The following is a 22,253-nucleotide window of genomic DNA, read 5'->3' as shown; positions in this document are numbered from 1 at the left end:
TTCAAAACACATGCAGGAGAGAAACGCTCTGCAAACGTCAAAACACATGCAAGAGAGAAATGCGCTGTAAACTTCAAAACACATGCAAGAGAGAAACGCACTGTAAACATCAAAACACATGCAAGAGAGAAATGCGCTGCAAACGTCAAAACACATGCAACAAAGAAACACACTGTAAACTTCAAAACACGTGCGAGAGAAACGCGCTGCAAACTTCCAAACACGTGCGAGAGAAACACGCTGCAAACTTCAAAACACGCGTGAGAGAAACACGCTGCAAACTTCAAAACACGTGCGAGAGAAACACGCTGCAAACTTCAAAACACATGGGCAGATCTGTGGATCAGTTACTCCAGGAATGAAGCAGAATGGGATCAGGTCCAGGATCAAAGCAAGGTTGATCTAATACAAGTGGAATCCAGGAGCTGGGATCATGATCAGTTCCAGAACAGGAACAATAAACTGTAGTCACAAATCGGATACAGAATGCTGGACAGATGCTAACTGAGGTCAGAATAGCAAACAATCTGGCAACGAACTGGGCTGGTAAGACTAGGCTTAAGAAGGGAGAGGAACAGGTAATGATCTGAGACTGATCAGGTAATTATTGACTGATGCAGAGAGCAGCAGATGACTAAACCACAATGACTATGACTAAATGACTAAACAACAATGACTTTGACTAAACAACAAAAAAGATGGTGATCATAACAATTGTATTATTTTAAAAAGTACACTAACGCTTTAATTTACTTTTACTTTGTGAAAGCTTTTTGTAGTGTCAGCTAGACTAGAAAAACAAGAACAGTTCATTTACCATTTAAGTTAATTGGAAATTAATTCATTGCCATCTTTTTATACCATAGTGGCCATTCTTCACCCTCGGCCTGCTCACAAAATGGTATATTTACTGTTGCTCCAAGATATTGTAGATCGTGACCTACAGAGGGAACGAAGCTTTCATGACCATACAGATTTATTTGTAGAGTGATGAGTACCTATTTGGACGCTTTAGGCTATCAAGAGCTGTTCTCATTGACCTTTGCAGAGCCAGTACTGGGGATATAACTATCCAACTCTGTTCCACCACATGTGCAGGATTTCTCGACCCTGGGCTTTTTGACCACTGGAAAATTTCAGTGGGAGCTGGGAGACCTATTAGCCACGCTCTCGTGTGTACACAACTCCACGACTTGCAGGAGGCCCTTCGCCAGACCCATTCCCATACCTCAGCCGCAAGCGATATCAATATATGAATGTCCAACTCCTTTGCGACTCCCAGAACCACCAACTGATTGTGGTCTCCCGCTTCCCAGGAGGAGCACACAACTCATCTTTGAGAACAGCTCTATTTGCATGCGCCTCAAATAAGGAGCAGCTAGTGACGCATGGCCCATTGGTATGTATCTTTTAATAATAAAAATGTTCGGCTTTTTATTATGATTCATTTTATTGTTATTTCGCAGTCTAAGAAAACCTTCATAAATCTGAGGTACAACTTAAGAAAGAATTTAATAACGTTCTTAAGAAGATATTGGTAAAAGACGCCCATTGTTCTTTTGAAGAGTGGGGCAGCTGACTGGGACACTGGCTTCTGTGTTCATTTCGATGTGCTGGAAAAGAGGTTAAAGTACATTTTTGTCTTCTATGCTAAGTGGACTTTGCAACTTTTTTTTGCATGGTTACTTACTCACTATGACAGATTCTATGACTGCTTTACTTCTCTGAAAGGTTAGAGGCAGGGATAATTTGCATACTCACTTATCCCCAAATTTATTTCATACATATATGTAATATCAATAAAAAGAGATTTGTTTTGAGGGTTCTATTTAAAGTTCAGAGAAAAGCATAGAATAGCATAAAAAAAAACTACAGAATGCGCAAAATATTCACGAACAATTACTGAAGGGGTGTCATTCAGATAAAGTTTGACTGGCTCCACATTAATTCACCAACAGTGTCAGGACGTGTGTGTAAGTGCTTATGTGACTGCTCAGGCTCTGAATGAATTCAAAACTCATGAAGATTTCTGTTAGCGTAACCTCAATATATCTATGTATCTATCTCTTTTCAAATGCAGTAAATAGACTGCAAACTATATGTAGTGTGTACACATATAGGCCTTAAGGCCTTGGAAAAATTTCTGAGGTAAAGTTCATTATTTACTTTCAGTTTCTTGATAGAGAACTTCAGTCTCGTGATACAAGGTGGTCATGTTTAGAGGAAGATAACTCTCTTTCGATATGTTATGAAGTGATTAAAGCTCCATACCAAACAACAATACAAAGCATAGATTATGTTTAACTTCTCTAGCAGTTTAAGAACATAGCCATAGTCACAAGACCTGTTGTGTTTGGAGCAGCAATATAGCCCAGGTGGCAATAATCGTCCAAATCCAGTGCTCCGTCTCTTTATATGCCTGCAATACTAAAATACTACAAAATACTAAAATTTTTGTAAAATCATCCTGGCTGACTCCTGGGCCATTTTGAAGGGAAAGGCACTATTTGCTGATATTGCATTTAATTGATTTTTGGATGGTTTCTACTAAGCTACAGAGTTATCTAAAAATGAAAAGTGAGGTTTACACAAATTTCATGGATCAGATGAGGAGGCCTATCTCTCTATAGTCATATGAAAAGACAATAACACCAAGACATCAGTGATTGTGATTTTAGTCGTAATCCCTGTAAAATGTGCATCCTCACCCTGCACTGTGGGATGAAAAGCCCTTCCATGTCCCCGAGGAAGTGGGTCTCTTCCTCAGCGTAACTCCTTCGATTCAGGCTTCTCTTCCACTGAGGAATGGGTGTCAAACCTTCACGTCTCGTACCTGAAACATAGAACACAGCAACAAAAACTTTTAAATTTCTAACTGAAATGGTCAGACAGGTTGTCTGTACTTCAAAGTAGTTTTTTTTACAGTTATTTACAAGTGCAGTTGACTCATTTTGAAATCCTGTAACGATCAGGTTAGGCCCAGAAAACAGCCTTATGCCCACCTTTCTTAGACGACACATTAGCTAAAAGTGCTCTGTAGTATCTAACACATCCCTCTGTATCTTGTAACTAGTTCATAGACCACTACTGTTAGGTTGTGAGCACTACTGACTTGGGAAATCTTAGAAGCTTTGGAGTTTCAGTGGTGTTGTGATCTTGCCATCAGCAAGTGTCTTTAATTACATATCTGGACATGCTTTCTTTGAAGACAGCTGGAAATTACGACATTCTGGTAATTATTGTCATCTAGAGATACAGGTGGGGTTTTTTTTCCACTCAGCTGAGGTTGTGTGGTGACAGCATGCTAAAAAACTGGAAGAAATCCATTTAAGTTACATGGATCAAAACGTTATCACATGTATAGCACCATGTTTTTAACTGCATGACCAATTATCCACATGTTTACATAAAAACAACAATGAGGCCCTCATCTCTAAACGATAAAAACTTGGTCTGGGCTTGACCAGTCTATGAGTATCACTACAGAACCAGTTATAATAAAGCGCTACAAATGGTCACTCTAACTTAAAACAATTTGCATGTCGAAAATATTGCATGTTGTACTTTTACTGTTGCTTTATAGACATACGGTAATTAGTTTGAAGTCTTTACTTATATGTTTAGAAGGGAGTTATGACTGTTATGACAAATGATGAAAGAAAACAGAAGAGACCTCCCTTTTTTTGCCCATGTTCCCTCTTCCCACTTCTCCACATCCATGTAAATACAACTCTCCTTATCACATGGGCTCACAGTTTCTACTGACCAAAGTACACTGCAGGATGAGGAACCCCCCCCCACTCATATTCACAACCCTTAATGTGGGCCTCCAATCTTTACTGAATTCTCAACCTCCTCTCCAGATTTAGTTGTCTGTCTTTTAGAAGAAGAATTAGGCATTCCAGAGTTCATGGGACACTAAATGTATTTCTCCTGAGCAGGATGCCAGGAATTTGGCCTGTATCCTGCATGAGTTATAATTTAATCTTCCCTGCAGGACCACCAACTCCTCAGGCACTGAGAGCCCCTCTGAAAACACAACAGTAATAATAACATTTGGGAAGATGGCGGTGGTCCCAACTGATGAACGTTACCTGGAGTTTGCATCTGATTAAAAGGTAAACACTGAGGCTGAAAAACAGCTGGGGTTACTTCTGTGTCAGACTATTAAACTTCCGTGCAGTTAAAACATTGCTATATTTTGCTTGAATTTAATACAATACACCAGTGTGCATGAAACATCCCACTGGAGCAGGTCATTAAATACTAATACTTGTAATTAAATGCTTAAGTTAACTAAGGGAAATTTCAGTCCCCTTCCAGGCATGCAGTTGTATATTACAGCCTCACAGCAAAGACTCTGGTGTTGGCCCAATTCAGTACAGAATGAATATCTTAACTTCAAGGTTTATAGAAGCACAGCATCCAAGTGTGTTCACTGTGATTAAGAAAAGGATATATTCAAACTTGCCCGTCTAAACTAGCTCTATCTAAAGTGCCAACCATACATTCATTCCTGTAGCTGTTGATTGGTCACTATTCCCTCAGACATGCAAACTGCCGTCATTTCCACCAATTATGATGTTTTAACATTGCAATAAGCAAAGCTTATAATTTTGACACAGCAAAGAAGCAGACAGTTTGGTCATGAATCTCTAAAATAACCTCAATGTGGAGGTAAAATTGAAAATGAGCAATAAGGTATTTTTTATACCATTCCAAATCAATCAAACATATTTACAAGAATCACCTTGAAAAGGTTTAGGGCCAGGTATGTAAAGATGTGCTCTCATCAGTCACTTTTCACTTAAAGTATAAATCACATCCAACATGATGATTGACTTCAAAGAAAGACTGAGAATGTGTGACAATAAGTACATTTATGCTTATCATTTGAATTTGTATTAACATTACCTCTTCTGTTTGATATTAGAGGGTGCCGGGTGACCTCTGGGATGGTGGACAGATCAGAGAGAGTACCACTTGGGGACAAAAACTCATTTTTAGAGAGCCTTTTTTTAATCTCCTGGAAGGCTAACATGGCTGCACCACAGCTGCAGTGCTGCTGGAAAAAGTCCTGGAATTAAAAGAAGAAAAAAAAGAAAGTACACAGCAGTTTTATATAACAGTATTTTTTTCAAGGATTTGTAGGTGAAGAATTTTCAGTGAGGAAACAACAAGGGTGTTTTAACTAAAAGTAATTATGGTAATTATATCATTGCACAGATTGAGATTAACTTTTAAAAAGAACCATCCACATTTAGATTATACTATAGGTTTTTATTGCTTTTGCCTGTCCGGACGGAATTAGATGTAAATGATCCCACTCTTATATGCATTGGAAGGGGTAGGACTCACTGAAAATGTGAAATAAATACTGTACCAGGGAACTTGGAATGTGTCAGAGTCAAAACAAAGTCAATATATCCACAATATGTTTCCACTGTGTGTATATATAATTAGACAAATAATTACAACATCACTGTTGGTGATGCGTGTCACACCTTACTGACAAGGTAAGTTTGCTGCTAGATTTTTAGGAAACATATAATAATTAGTTCAGATAGCAATGACAGCCTGCATACGTATTATTTCATTACCTTGACACAAGTAAGAGAGCATAAATTGAAGACGGGTAGACAGATTAAAGATTTTGCCAATTAATTCAGTGAATTCCTCTTAATATTTGAACTTTTTGAGTGTAAAGACAGCTATTGGTTAACACTTCTTATTAGGTAGAGTAAATAGGTAAAGTTAATGTTTGAGGCAGTGTATCACCAATATACAAATGAATGCAACATCCATCTGTCCATCCATTTTCTATTCCCGTTTAATCCAATTCAGGGATGTGGGGGAGGCTGAAGCCTATCCCACCTACCAATGGGGCGAGAGGCCGGGTACATCCTGAATGGGTCGCCAGTCCATCACAGGGCTACACAGAGACAAACAATCATGCACACTCACTCCTGGGGACAATTTAGAGTCACCAATTAACCTGACATGCACGTTTTTTTGGGCGGTTGGAGAAGCAGGAGTAGAGGAGCAGGAGAGAACCTGAGCATGTTTGGGGAGAACGTGCTCCACACAGAAAGACCCCAGCTGGAAGTAAAACCAGGAACCCTTTTTGCTGTGAGGTGACAGTGCTAACCACGCCACTCTGTAGCCCTCTGCATACATCATGAGGGTATATTTAGGTCGTAGTTCAGTATATAGTTTAGTGCGTGTGTTTGTATGTTGTAAGTATGCCATTGTTAAGCTTGTGAATTATAAATTCCCATAATACAGCAAACTTTAAAAATGGAGCCTACAGTGGCTGCATTGAGTAGACAGTATTAAAGCAATTGGATGAAACATGTTTTTTCCTGCTCGTTTGTATGAAACTGAATTTTTAACAAATAATCTCTTTTTTACCCTTTAACTAGTGTGTAGGCAGGGTTCAGATGGGCCTCTACAACAACACATTTTAACAACATTTTAACAATATCCTATACTGATACGTTCTACCTCCTGATGACACCATAGGATCTTTCTCCCAGCTTTGTTACATAACCACTGGTTCGGAATTGAAGGAAACTAATGAAGGTACATTACACACATATCCTCACACAATTTATTTATTTGATGTCTTTTTTCATTTCAATGTTTAATTTGTTTTCTTTGTATGATTTTCTGTTAGGACTTTTTATTATTCTGTTCTGCCTTTATTTATACTACACACACCACCCAACTTATTTAGAAATTGGGTTGTATTTATAGCAGATATAAAGCATAATGAGAGCATGAGTTCTGCTATTAGCAATGTCATCATAATATGTCAGCATGCATTCAGACAGGCTACTGACAGGCCAATGATTCCAATCTACATCTTTCATGTGGGTCCATTGTTTTATTTCAAGGTGACTGTCCACAGTTGAAACTATAATCAGTACACCTTGAGCTACCCTATTTGTGTGCTGATGCCTCACACAGCAGTTTATCTCATCCTTGAAGTCAAGAGGAAAATAAATGATTTTACAGTATACGAGTTAAGGAGAAACTGCTTGCTTTCCTTACATAACTGAAGAGACTTTGCTGAAAACCTTAAGGAGATTGTGAAGGCAGTGAGATGACATTTATTGTAATTTGGCGATCTATAAATAAATTGAATTGAATTGAATTTGAATAAGACTGGCGCCCTGTCCAGGGTGTACCCCGCCTCTCGCCCATTGACCGCTGGGATAGGCTCCAAGCCCCTCCACGACCCGACCGACGGATTCAGCGGGTGTAGAAAATGGATGGATGGATGAATTTGAATAAGAGATTAACAGAGAACTGTATATGCTTGACAAAAGTGATCATACTGCTCTAGTCATCATGTACATTTATTTGGTGGGGCTCAGAGTTACTGTAAATATTTTTGTTTGTCCTTTTCCTGGCATCAATGATGTGAACAGTGCACCAGTTATGTCACACATTCATAAAGCTATCATGAATTATCCATCCACAGATCTAACACATGGTTTCAGATAGTTTCTCTCCTTTTTTTAGATGTGTCATCCTTGTCAAGATTGACATTGATCTCGGCACTGCAAATATGACATGAGCAAATGAGACAAAAAATGCTTCAGATAGCACTTGTTGTTGTGGTCCATTTCTCAGAGGTGTTTTCTTTTAAAGTATAGAGATATTTATTGATTCTGTAAAGATATGACAACTGAAAGAGAGCTAATATCAAGCTTATATTAAGATTAAGATCAGATTTATTGTCATGTACAGTCAGTACTTTTAACCTCCGCTTGGGTTATAATTTACCCCATCCAAGCCATATGAATTAAACATTTAATTCTGAGCCTTCATTTTTTCTTTCTCTCGCTCTTTGACTTTGCTTTAAAGTCCTTGACAACTGCTAGCATTATACATTGGTCCAGTGGAATGTTGTTTCAGTCTCCAAAACTACAAAGAACCACACTAGTGTTGAGAATATTTAAGAGCCTACTTGACAGAATGTGACAAGGCCTTTAACAAGAAAGCAAACTGTCATCTTCTGTAGAGATCCCTTCAAATAGGACATGAACAATAGGGTGACTGGCCAATACAACATTTTATTGTATTGCAGGACTATACCCTGATGGGACAAACAAACAGCAACCTCCAAGGGACAATATTAATGAAGTGAAAACTATTGTACAGTCAATGTACAATATTCGAATATTAGTATTTTGCTTCTCATCCTGATCTATCACTTACAGTCCAGTGTTATCTAACTCAGTGCTTCCAAATGTCAGCCAACCAGCTAGTGGATGGTATCATAGTGGCAACATGAATCTTAATTGATCAATATACCCAACCATACAATAAAATTACCCCCACATTACACAGAGCTACCAACTCCCTGTACTGTAGAGGTCCAGGGTTTAGGTTAGGAATTTAATGTCATTCATCTGCACTTGGTTTTGACCTATGGAATATCACAGCCTAAAGTTGAACTGAAAGAGCGTTCACTCACCTCGTTTGTCTTTGTCATTCTGTCATCTTTCTGCAAACTGCAAATCTGCCTTTGCAGCCGTAGGTTTGTCTCCTGTAGCTGACCAATCTTCTCAATGAGTTGGCAGATGTGCTTCAAGTAACCAAGGCCTGAGCCCAAAGGGCTGGAACTCTGTTGCTGTGCCTTTATAAACAGAAGTTGTGCAAATTAAATAAGATACCAGGTATGATAAACAAAGATTTCTGTATGGAATGTTAAACAAGGCTGTTGCTCCTGCCCAAAACACAAATAAAGCAGGGGACTTTAGTTTTTAAACACAGCTGAAAAATCACTTAAAGCCCCAACAAGAGTCTAACAAAAAAGGCCATGATAGACTGCAGCCTACAATTAAAGAAATCTGAGATCTAGTTACAGAGGGGTGTGTTGAGGCCTAAGGTGCCCAGTTTCCCAATCAGTTGTTACAGGTTCATAGTATTGAACGTGAAGTTGAAATTGATGAACAACATTCTAGCATATACATCCTTTTTTTCTCCTGGTGAGTGATTGCCAGATGCAGGGTGCAAAATCCAGCATTATTTACCGATCTTTTTGCCATAGAATCAAATTGGGGCCGTCCACAATTGAGGGGAAAAGGTTTTTGATGGGTTTAATGACCATTCTTTTAAAATACTTTATCAAACATATGTCAGCTATGTGCCAATAGTCATTTTAATGTTGTACAGGGGAATTTTTGGGACAACAAATATAATTAAAAAAACCTAAGGCATTTTGGGACAACAGCCTGCTGCAGTAAGGTTTTGAAGATGTCTGTAAAAAAAATTCTTCAATCACTCTCCAGATATGGCCTGCTGCCTAGTAGCGATCGACTCTACACAGAGCTCTTCTGTTCTTCAGACTGCGGCAGAACTTTTAGGGCAGGTGTGTTGTTTGAGGCCTTGAATCATGCAGATTAGTTGTTCAACTGGTTGGTAAGATATGGTTATATATAAGATTGTTTTTTCCTTACATTATCTAAGATATTTCCACCAAATACTGACACAGACAACTGTGACAAATTGTCTTCAACACTTCAACAAAAACTTTTCCCCTAGAAAATGATGGGCTCCTACTTTTAGACATGATTTTAATAATTACACTATTACACTATAATTTCATTATTTACATCAACCCTGTCTTCTTTGTTACTTCTGACTTCTTGTAAAAAGGAGAAAGCAGAAAGACACAGTACCACATCCATCCATTTTTTTTTTATACCCGCTTATTCCATTTCAGAGTCACAGGGGGGAGCCTATCTCAGCTTGGGCAAGAGGTGGGGTAAAGGAGTTTTCGATGTTTCCCTCCTCCAGCACACCTGATTCAAATGAATGGCTCCTGATCAGGCCACTGCAGAGCATGATGACGAGTTGATCATTTGAATCAGGTGTGCTGGTGGAGGGAAACATCGAAAACATGCAGGCCAGTGTACGGTGGCCGACACGTGCAAATGCGCTGCAAACGGCGAAACAAATCCAACAATAAAATGCTGCAAGAGAAAAATGCGGCAATCTCAAAAACGACCAGAGCACACGTGCTGCAAACATCAAAACACATGCAAGACAGAAACGCACTGCAAACATCAAAACACATGCAAGACAGAAACGCACTGCAAACATCAAAACACATGCAAGACAGAAACGCACTGCAAACATCAAAACACATCCAAGACAGAAACGCACTGCAAACATCAAAACACATGCAAGACAGAAACGCACTGCAAACATCAAAACACATGCAAGACAGAAACGCACTGCAAACATCAAAACACATCCAAGACAGAAACGCACTGCAAACATCAAAACACATGCAAGACAGAAACGCTGCAAACATCAAAACACATCCAAGACAGAAACGCACTGCAAACATCAAAACACATGCAAGACAGAAACGCACTGCAAACATCAAAACACATGCAAGACAGAAACGCACTGCAAACATCAAAACACATGCAAGACAGAAACGCACTGCAAACATCAAAACACATCCAAGACAGAAACGCACTGCAAACATCAAAACACATGCAAGACAGAAACGCACTGCAAACATCAAAACACATGCAAGACAGAAACGCACTGCAAACATCAAAACACATGCAAGACAGAAACGCACTGCAAACATCAAAACACATCCAAGACAGAAACGCACTGCAAACATCAAAACACATGCAAGACAGAAACGCTGCAAACATCAAAACACATCCAAGACAGAAACGCACTGCAAACATCAAAACACATGCAAGACAGAAACGCACTGCAAACATCAAAACACATGCAAGACAGAAACGCACTGCAAACATCAAAACACATGCAAGACAGAAACGCACTGCAAACATCAAAACACATGCAAGACATAAACGCTGCAAACATCAAAACACATGCAAGACAGAAACGCTGCAAACTTCAAAACACATGCAAGAAAAAAATGCGCTGCAAACTTCAAAACACATGCAAGAAAAAAATGCGCTGCAAACTTCAAAACACATGCAAGACAGAAACGCTGCAAACATCAAAACACAACGGAAGTTCGCCAGGCCACTACGCAGTCTTGACCTGTGGGATAGGGGATATCTATGGGAGATCTACCATATTAATAAAAGAGAAGAAAGTCAAAAGGTAGTTGTCATTTATGTCTTTTTTAAACACTTGGCCGTAATCTTTTACCTTATAATAGCGACATAACTCCGCTGCTCTTCTATAATAAAGTAAAAGATTACGGCCAAGTGTTTCAAAATGACATAAATGACAACTACCTTTTGACTTTCTTCTCTTTCATTAATATGGTAGATCCATCTCCCATAGTCGATCCCCTATCCCACAGGTCAAGACCCCCTACTGGCCTGGCGAACTTCCGTTGTGTTTTGAAGTTTACAGCGTTTCTGTCTTGCATGTGTTTTGATGTTTGCAGCGTTTTTTTCTTGCATGTGTTTTGATGTTTTCAGCGTTTCTGTCTTGCATGTGTTTTGATGTTTGCAGCGCATTTTTTTCTTGCAAGTGTTTTGATGTTTGCAGCGCATTTCTGTCTTGCATGTGTTTTGATGTTTGCAGCGTTTCTGTCTAGCATGTGTTTTGATGTTTGCAGCGTTTCTGTCTTGCATGTGTTTTGGGGTTTGCAGCGCGTGTGCTCCAGTTGTTTTTGTTATTGCCGCATTTTTCTCTTGCAGCATTTTATTTGTGGATTTGTTTCGCCGTTTGCAGCGCGTTTGCACGTGTTGGCCACCGTACCAGTGGGTCCCGAGGACCGGAATTGAGAAACACTGCGCTAGTCCGATTTTTTGATTGATGTCACTGATCCATGTAGCCACCTGAGGAAGAAACATTCTGCAAAAAGTGTTTTCACTAACTTTTAAGTACTAGTGGTTTCCAACATTCAGCCTCTGACAAAAAATAATAAGCTCCTTATAAAGTTGCAGCACTCGGTAACTTACATCTGACAATGTATACTTTTTCAGATGCATTTTCAAGTTTTATCTTCTGATGCAGTGGCTCATTGGTGTATTGACTAGAGCTATTTTCAAATGTGAAAGAGAAAACAATTCTCAACCCCAGCATTCTCTGGATCTCAGTGCTGCATTTGATACGGTCGATCACAGTATCTTATTACAGAGACTTGAACATGTTATTGGGATTAAAGGAACTGCATTAGGCTGGTTTAAGTCATATTTATCTGATAGATTTCAGTTTGTTTTCGTAAATGAAGAATCTTCCTCACACACCAGAGTAAGTCATGGAGTTCCTCAGGGTTCTGTGCTTGGACTGATTCTTTTCACTTTATACATGCTTCCATTAGGTAACATTATTAGACAGCATGGCATAAATTTCCATTGCTATGCTGATGATACCCAGTTGAACTTATCTATAAAACCAGATGAACCCAGTAGGTTGGTCAGACTACAAGCATGTCTTAAAGACATAAAAACCTGGATGACTCAGAACTGTCTGCTTCTAAATTCAGACAAAACTGAAGTCGTTATCTTTGGACCTGAGCGCTTCAGGGAGAAATTGTCTAGCTATATAGTTACTCTAGATGGTATTTCCTTGGCTTCTAGTTCTACAGTGAGGAACCTTGGAGTTATTTTTGACCAGAATTTATTATTTGACTCGCATATAAAACAGGTTTCTAGGACTGCCTTCTTTCATCATCTTCTTTTTTTTTGACAGGTGTTTTTTTTATTTTTTTATTTTTTTGGATGTTTTTCTTCTTTTTTTTTCACCCCCTCGCGATGCCGCCCTGGGCGCCTGCCCGGTCGGCCCGCCTCTAGAACCGCCCCTGGGCCCGCATATCCCAACAATATATATATCAAAACGACCGGCTCGATGAGTTTTCGCGGGCTATTACTTTTATTGAAGATTGGAGTTACCATGGCGACGTAATAAGCAAAAAACAGCCCCCCAATGCCCCCCTAGGAATAAACAGGGGGATGACCTGGAAAAATCATAAAAAACCCAAAATTTTGAGCAGTTACTGTGTCATCATGCATTAACCTAGAAACGCCATTCAAATGTCAGTTTGTAGATACGTCCGTGCTGTGTTCAGAAGTGAAGACGCCATGTCGATACCTGCTACGGATTTCCCACAGCATGCCTCCAAGCGACCCAAAGTTTTGGCCAAAATCTGCAAAATTTGAATTTTTAGAGCACAACTGCCATTTCATTAGAGTGTGGGAAGAGCAAGAGTTCTGACCTCAGATTAATTTTCGAATCGCCCTCACGCCTACAAATATCGCTCCAATGCCATTATGTACTGTCATAATATAGGCACGCATGTTGGGATTCATAAAATGTTTTCATATTTCATCTAGGGCGGACCGTTTGCTCTCAGAGCCCCTCAGAGCAAAGTGATGTCGGGGCTCAAAGACCTCAAATCCCCATTTTAATTCATCCAATTCTCAGAATCTCAGCAGCTCCTGCAGCCCTTCTTTCTCTCATCCGTGCTTTCACTGTGAATGTCCTACAGATCTGAAACGCGGGAATATTGAAGTCCAAAGGCGTCCCTCGCTCATCCTGCGAGAATTTTTTCTGTAGCTCTTACGGTTTCCGAATGGGAAGCATCTGTTCGTAGAGGTTTTTTGGCTCTGAGAAGCCCTGAGTCTCATATAATTAGTGTAGCAGCAGCTGGGGCAGCTTAACTAGTTAATGGAGGGAGATTAATTACCATAGAAGAATACCATAGAATTGGTTGAGCGATACGCACACTTTTGCAGGCCCCTTCTAAATTTCTTCAGAAATTTTCTAGTTATGATTACAATCAATTGCATTCCAATTGGCTTGAATTGGACTTTATTATCTAAGTGCCTTGAGATGACATTTGTTGTATTTGGCGCTATATAAATAAAAATTAATTGAATTGAATTGAAAATTGAATTTGCGTAATAATATTTGATTTCTTTGTAATAGATGCAATAAGAACCTGAACAAGTGGCACATAAAAACTTTACCTCTCCAGCTCCAGGAAACTTGATGCAAGGGCAGGTGTGACTCATACAGTAGAGAAGTCATTTATCACTTAAAAGATCACCAGTTCATTCATACATCTCAGTATGTGTTGATGTTGAGAGACCATTCCTAATCTACTTTATTCAGAAAAGTTTGTATCAAATATACATTTATTTTCTATACCCACTTTATTTTTTTGGAGTCATAGGGACTGGAGCCTATCCCAGCTGCCACCAGCTGAGAAGCAGGCTCCGCCCTGGAGATGATGCCAGTCGATCACAACAAAGGGACAAGCATTTATGCACTCTCATAATTATACAATCAATTTAGAATCCCCAATTCACCAAGCACGACTATGACAGGACGTCGCAGCAACAGAGAGAACCCATGGAGGCAGGGAGAACATTTAAACTCCGCAAAGAACGGCTCCAGCTAAAATTTTGATCAAAAGCCTTTGAGCTTTAAGGCAACATTGCTAATCACTACACCACCCCATGCTACAACCCTAAATTCATATATGATGTTATAAAGAGTTTTTACAGTAAGCAGCTATCAAAATAAACTGTGGACGTTTTTGTTCTGGTCTTCCCAAGCTCTATAATGATCCCACCACACAAGCTGCACTTGTAAAAGCATTCCTTTGCCTTAGTTGTTCGTGTCTCAAAACATACAAATAAGCTTGTTTGTCTTGTTTTCCAGATTCCAGTGATAATAAATTAAGAGTTGTTACACAACCAACTGAGACCTGAGTTAAGTTCATCCAAGGATTGTGTTTTTGGTTCTGCTTGTGTAAGTGGAGGTGCAGACATTCATGTTTTTTAGCAAATGTAAAAAGGAAATTTTGAGCAAATATTTATCCAATCATCAACATTCCTGAAGTGACCCAACAAAAGCAGGATATGAGCTCAGGTTGGGGTCTTCCCCCCTCATTCCCATGCTATTGACTTTAAACTTCCAGAAAGGCAACTCAGAGCTGGGATGGAAACACTAACCAAACAATGGCCAAACAAGCTGTGGGATGACATCACTCATTTCCTCTGACTGACAAATGTGCTGTAGACCACAAAGCCCCCCAAAGAAGAACCCCTCTACACATGTCAGATTATAGTGCACTTTTAACATCTTTCAGCTTTAATACTCGGAGACATTTATCATTATCTCTGTTCAATTACAACCAAATGAGCTATTTTGCAGAGATCTGTTTTCTATTCTCAGAGAATGTTTTTTTTTATCTTCATTAATAGTGAGTCAAATTATTGTGTGTATTATGAAATGGGTCATTTGTGGGGATAAACTATCCCATCCTCTGAGACTAAAAGCTGTTAGCAACTCTGTCAGACAAATGTAGGGAAATGAAAAAAAAGGACCACTACAATTTGTCAGTGCATTTCTATGAAGCCTAATACCAGAATTTGTGAAATCTAAACATGTCATGTTCACCTGTCCAATAGATAGTAGTTTCACAATCAAGGCTTCAGAAATGTGAAATAATTTTTTTGTTGGGCAGTTCTTTTGTGAAAAGTAGCATCGAGTCATATGATGGAAACCGATCGGCATAAATCTTCATAGTTTGTGATAGTGTAAATTTTTTAGCCAAAACCATGTTATTTTTTTAACATGGTTCAACATTCAAGGACAGGATTTGAACCAGCAATTTCATTTGAGACTCGGGGGACACACACCATCTCAATCTTTCCCTTAATAATGTATATTTTGATCAAGTCAAGAGATGCCAACTGTTTGGAAATGTGGAAGCAAAACATGCGCATTATACAACTTTTTTTCCTTAATTGTGATATATCAGATATATCTATATATATATATATATATAGGTAGATAGATAGATATATTCCATGACCTAATGTATGTATTTCACAATCTGTCATGAGATTGCATTGTTACCTGGCTAATTATAGTACATGCCAAGGTAGTTGCCATGTTGTAAGCTATCGGTAATCTTTTGGTGATTTTTAGGTACTTTACATTAATTAGTGATGCCTCTTCAGGGAGTACATCAGTCTCATTATACGTTCAGATTTAAGCTATGCTGTCCAGTGCTGAGTTTATAACGAAATTCCTCTTACACATTCAAGGATATTAGGTAAAACGTATATCCTCTTCTAGTGACTACCCAGAGCCCCTCGTCTGCAGTAGGACTATCGGACAAGTAGTTCACTGGTTCCTAATTAAGATAAGGATGGGCATTCCTTTCAGGAAATGACGCTCATTTCTTTAGTGGCTGTCAGTGAGAAGGTGGGGAGGGTCAGTAATCATTCTGGGCTAGCACTGATCTTATCCATGACCCCACAGAGACCACTGAGTGATTCACAGCTGGGAAGTAAGAGTGGGATTTTGCGTGCACAGGCCCATTTTAAAATGAGCAACTACATCTAAACACACACACACCCTGCTGCACTTCCTCAGAGTTTCCGTAGATCACGTTCATAGTCATAGGCATAATAATGACTCATACAGAGAATTGTTGAGGGGGCATTGAAAAAGTGGCAGTTCCAACACACAAAATAAAGATAATTTAGATGAGGATTGAGACTTTATAATTGGGTGCTCCTGTTAGCATGAAAAAATATGTTTTTTGTTTTTTTTTGATATGCTGAACTGATTTCAGAATTGCCTGATTTCAGGCTGTCAAAATTGACAAGCTAATGAACATCAAAACTTGTTTTGACGCATGATTGATATAGGAACATTCTATGAATATATGGGGGAAGGCACTGCTTGGCTGGGGGCATTGGGGTGTGCCCCAACCCACTTTGGTTCGCTGTCTGGGGTGCCTGGTCTTCCTGGGTATCAGCGGAGCCTCTGCCGGGGGTTTGGGAAGCACTCGACTCATGTTTGGTTTCCAGGGGGCTTTTGCCATATGGATGTGGGGATCTGTCCGGGGCCCTGCTGTCTTCAGTGTGGATGCGTAGTTATCCCTGCGGTGGGCTGCCTGAGTTCTGCCTTGATCCCTGGGCCCCTCCCAGATTCCATGGGGGAGCAGCAGTTGCCCTCTGCACCCATGATTGAGCACAATTCATGTAAAACTTGTATTTTGCATTTTTATGCACACACATTCATTCACTCACAGTTGCTGTGTCGTCCTGCGGTTTCAAACCATCGGTATCTACAGTTTTGTTCAATGTACTTGCTGCTGGTGTTGTCATTGCTGTTTGTGTTTTTTTTTTCTCTGTTTGTCTTCTGCAGGTGCTCCTGATGATTCTTCGCCTGGTATCCCCAGAGGCCATAGGATGTTTTTCTGTTTAGTCTTTCTACAGGTGTAACAGCTAGTTGTCCGATTCTGTCTTGTTTTTTTTCATTGTCTTCTCATATCATTTCTTTGTATCTCAGTCTCATTTCCATTTATTTTACTTCGCTCTCCCTCTTCCCTTGCCCCCCAGTTATGTTTGGCATTAATATGTGTAAAGTATTTTAACAAAAATGGATAAATAAGCAGAAATTAAATGAATAGTGAAAACGTTCTTTTCAATGGAAAGTTTATCTTCAAAACCCTGTATGATGGTTCTTCGACTGACCAAAATGTCCCGTCTTTACTGACGAAGGGAATTGCGTTATCACCAGAGTATGTAGAGTCTTAAATATCACTTGTCACGAAGTGTGGCGTGGAGGTGATGAGAGAGGACCCGAATGCAGATGTATAGTAAAAAAAAAAACTTGATTTATTCCAAAGAACTGTAACAAAAGGCAGGGTAGGCTAAAGGCCAAAATAAAAAAAAACTAAACTGAAAAAAAAACTGACTATGACTATGAAATAACTTGACTAAACATGAGTGACGGTGACCTCCCAAACCTGCCAAAACCTGACATGAAAAAACATCAGTGACAGTGACAAGGACAAACCTGATTTCAACATAATGGTGAGGATCTGACAATGAGCATGAACAAACCGGGAGACTACACGGAAACGAAACAAGGTTTTTTTTTAAAACGGGTACGAAAATTATTGCGACCACACAGGAAAGCTGGAATCGATGAAAACGCTGAAAACGATGCAGTACACACGCCACACCTCTATGTGCGCTGTAAGCCACCCCCACCGGTTACACCAGAACAATAGAAGAAGCAATGCGCATGTGTGTACGCCCCTACTTCTACCAGCGCATCACCTGTAAATGTTCCTTCAACAACGCCGCTGTAGTTAGCAGTGTCTACAGCAGTGCTACTATCAATGTTGTGGGGTCCATGATGATCGCTGTCTGTCCTTGTTGTGTTGTCTTCTTCTTCCGGATTTTGAATGGAAGCCGCTTTTTGTTCTGGTCACTGACGTATGTGTATACGTCACTGGCGTTGGCCATGTGGCTGTGACGCAGATGTAAACGAATCCGTTTTGGCTGTAACAATGGAAACGAAACAATGCCGTTCTCAGATCTTCCCACTCTGGAACCCGTTCTCCAAAACTATTGTTTTGGGGTAGTGGGAACGCCGGCTCCGTGTGGCCGCGACATCCAAACGATAAGCAAAAGTATCGGTTACAGTGAAAAACGTTTCCGTGTAGCCGTAGCCTAAATACTGTGGACGGTATAAGTGGATGGTACACTTGGTGATGTATGGCTTGGATGCAGCTGCTCGGCCATGGAAACCCATTTCATAAAGCTCTCTACGCACTGTTCTTGAGCTAATCTTAAGGCCACATGAAGTTTGGAGGTCTATAATGATAGACTCTGCAGACAGTTGACCACCTCTGCACACTATGCACCTCATCATCCACTGACCCCGCTCTGTCATTTTACGTAGCCTACCACTTTGTGGCTGAGTTGCTGCCGTTCCCAATTGTTTCCACTTTGTTATAATACCATTGACAGGTGATTGTGGAATATTTAATAGAAAGGAAATTTAACAACTGGACTTGTTGCACAGGTGGCATCCTATCATGGTACCACGCTGGAATTCATTGAGCTCCAGAGCGCGACCCATTCTTTCACAGATGGAAGTGATTGGAACACCTGAATTTAATTATTTGGATTGGTGAGTGAATACTTTTCGCAATATAGTGTCTTTACACACACACACACACACATATATATGTAATTAGAATAATTAAAATATTAATTATTTCCATCACGTTGAAATTAGAGGCATCAAAAGTAAGTAACATCTGAAATCACTGTAGAAACAGAGATAGTCTTTGACCCTCACTCTCGTAAATTTTTCCAATATTTGTGCTAGAACCAAAATACTTTCCTAAACATGACAGTACTGTAAAGGAATGAAATGCCAGATGTGTTTGGAGCATCCAGATAGGGAGGAAGGTATGAGCAGATCACGTACATTGCTTCTCCCAGCCAGTCTTTTCCGTACACAGATAGTGTTTCTGTCTCAGCTCCCTGCAGTATATCTTTCAAATCACTCAGGAAGGAACTATGAGACACCATGTGCAGGGGCTGTTATTTCATCCAGTGTTAGTTTTAGCACCATACATTTTGTCCCTAGGACAAATTACATAGTAATTTATGACATAGGACATGGGAATTTATTTAATTGTTTCAACTAAATACATGTGTACTAAAAAAAAAACTAAAATCCAATATACGATGGTTTGTTTTACGTGCCACTTGGTAACACTTGTTAATCACTGCCAGTATTCAAAAGAATATGTTTTGGAGTTACGTCAACCAATTGGAACCCACCCAAGGCGTTGTGTTTTTTCTACCGGGAAAAATTACCCAACAGTAGCATGAAGCCAGCACACCTTCGGCGGCATCTCAAAACAAAACATGCATGTCACGTTGGTAAGTTACCTGAATTTTTTAAAGACAAATCGGCATCAGCCAAAGCACTAGAGGCACGGACGCAGCTGCGTCAATGACACGCCACACCAGAGGACTCATGGCTTGCATTAAAAAAGAAAACCCGGATGTAAAATGGACTTGCTGTGTCATACACAGGGAGATATTGGTGTCCAAAAAAAAGAGCCTTACAAAGAGTGTTACATGACATTTTGAATGACTGCATCAAAGTGATCAAACTCGTAAAGTCAAGGCTACTTAAAGGAGAATTCCGGCATTTTTACAAACATATCCCATCTGTTGGAGACCCAGGAAAGTTGGCCAAAGGGAAAAATGCGAGAAATTTTCATGACCGCTGCGCAAAGTTGTCCGATTGTGCTGATTTCCATGAAAGCGGGCTCTATCGGGCAAGCTTTTAACCTTTCCTGAGGCTCTTAACGTGTATCAAAATACTTTTTACCGAATTGGCCGTGGTGTCAGTAGCAATACAATTCAACCCAGGGGCTAACCATACCATTAGCTAGCACAGACATTGTACATTTTGAGATTTCAAAAACAGCGCACTTACCTTTGTCAGCTTCCGTGTTCCACAGGCGTGCACACAAATTAATCAATCGCCGAAGTCATACACTATAGTATTCCAAAATTGTCTTTTTGTCCACCAAAAACGACCCTCGGGAACCGAACTACACATTGCCATGTTTGTTATTGTTTCCTATCAAACAACTGACTCGTTTCAACACCCATTTTCGCCGTGATGTCATGACGTGTCACATGACTGCTTGAAAGAGTGCACCTTCGCCCATTATTCAGCTGCAGGAGATAAGAACCCTCAGGATTTTATTGGAAGCAATTTCGAGATGGATAGTTCGTCAGATTCTGATGTTGGAATGGAAGAGTTTGACGAGTTTGATGGTCGGGGTTATCTTTTTGAACCAGAATACACTGATGAAGAGTTGTTGGCACAAGATGCAGCTTGGATGGCTCAAAACGATGATCCAGAAACGGGAGCTGCTGCTAGGTCACGCATTGGGGAGACATGGGGGTGCAGATGTGGACATTGTATTGCACTGACCACAGAGGAAGACAGTACTTTGGAATACTATAGTGTATGACTTCGGCGATCGATTAATTTGTGCGCACGCCTGTGGAACACAGATGCTGAGAAAGGTAAGTACGCTGTTTTTGAAATCTCAAAATGTATAATGTCTGTGCTAGCTAATGGTATGGTTAGCCCCTGGGTTGAATTGTATTGCTACTGAGAACACGGCCAATTTGGTAAAAAGTATTTGGATACACGTTAAGAGCCTCAGGAAAGGTTAAAAGCTTGCCCGATAGAGCCCGCTTTCATGGAAATCAGCGCAATCGGACAACTTTGCGCAGCGAGCATGAAAATTTCTCGCGTTTTTCCCTTTGGCCAACTTTCCTTGGTCTCCAACAGATGGGATATGTTTTTAAAAATGCCAGAATTCTCCTTTAATGCATGGCTATTTCACCGCCTATGTGAAAATATGGGAGCTGATCACACAACTGCTGCTGCCACTATTTGACCAACCATTGATTGATTCAATATTTTCATTCCTACTTTCCTGACATGGAGGAGAAATATGTACAGCTGAATTGGGTGAGAAACTATTTTCTCTTGTCCAAAGCAAATAGAAGCAAATCTTTGAAGTGTCATCTGACTGTAGCCTCCAGCCTTCTGTTTGCCACATCCACACTCACACAGTTTTGTGTGTGTGTGTGTGTGTGTGTGTGTGTGTGTGTGTGTGTGTGTGTGAAGCAGAAGCACCCTGACCTGAGACAGAAAGCTTTGGAGCAGGTAATACCCATTGCCTCCACATATTCATGTGAGGCCTCACTCTCTGCAAGAACAGTCATCAAAACAAAGCAAAGAAACGAAGAAGAGAAGAGCTTGATTGAGAAGAGATTGATTATTGCCTCCCTATCACTAAGATTCACAAAGATCCTCAGTGAAGCACAAGCCCAAGTTTCTCACTCAAATGTAAATACAAAAGCATTCAGTTCAATGCACAAATTCAATATTCAAAGTTACAGTTTGGAACTTCAAGATTTTAGTCTTCTTTTTGATCCTTGAAAAAGATACTTTAGATATTTTCGTGAACATTTTCTACGTATAATTATGTTAATTACTTTTTTTTTGTTTTCTGAAGAAATGTTTATTTAATTCTAATTCAATTATTGAATTCGCTTTTACAACAGATCTTTATTATGATTCCAAAAGAGGGCACTTTCAGTTGCTAATTTTTTCATATGCACAAATCTTCACTTATAATTAAGTTCATTATCTATTTTAAACATGTCTTTAGTTATTTTTAGATCTTTCTATTTCCAAATAGTTCAAGAGAGACCAGTACAAATGATCAACTATTTTGCATAATGGAAAACATTCTAAATGTTTGCCTCTCTGGTCTCTTTTCTAAATTTTTTTTTGTCTCATGTGGAAATTTGAGTCTCTCGGTTACAACGTTAATAAGTTCCATATATCAGACTCTGATGGCACAGTGTTGTGTTTTATTTTATTTTTTTTAATTTTGCTTTGAGTTGGTTAGGGGG

The 22,253-nt window shown here is 39.7% G+C and overlaps 1 protein-coding gene across 1 annotated transcript in view; it reads right to left on the bottom strand.

Moving 5' to 3' along the window:
* The window catches only part of LOC142397977 (uncharacterized), a 45,767-nt gene that overhangs the window by 6,151 nt on the left and 17,363 nt on the right, over positions 1 to 22,253 (bottom strand). The window contains exons 3-5 of the mRNA XM_075481853.1: positions 8,486 to 8,647; positions 4,915 to 5,077; positions 2,709 to 2,833 (exon numbers count right to left, since the gene is read on the bottom strand). Of these exons, the coding sequence (XP_075337968.1) occupies positions 2,709 to 2,833; positions 4,915 to 5,077; positions 8,486 to 8,647 (450 nt within the window). The remainder of the gene's footprint in view (positions 1 to 2,708; positions 2,834 to 4,914; positions 5,078 to 8,485; positions 8,648 to 22,253) is intronic.

This window comes from Odontesthes bonariensis, chromosome 2 (genome assembly GCF_027942865.1).
Source record: "Odontesthes bonariensis isolate fOdoBon6 chromosome 2, fOdoBon6.hap1, whole genome shotgun sequence".
Taxonomy (NCBI): Eukaryota; Metazoa; Chordata; class Actinopteri; order Atheriniformes; family Atherinopsidae; genus Odontesthes; species Odontesthes bonariensis.
The sequence above is the reverse complement of the archived record's forward strand: the minus strand, read 5'-3'. Positions and strand labels throughout refer to the sequence as shown.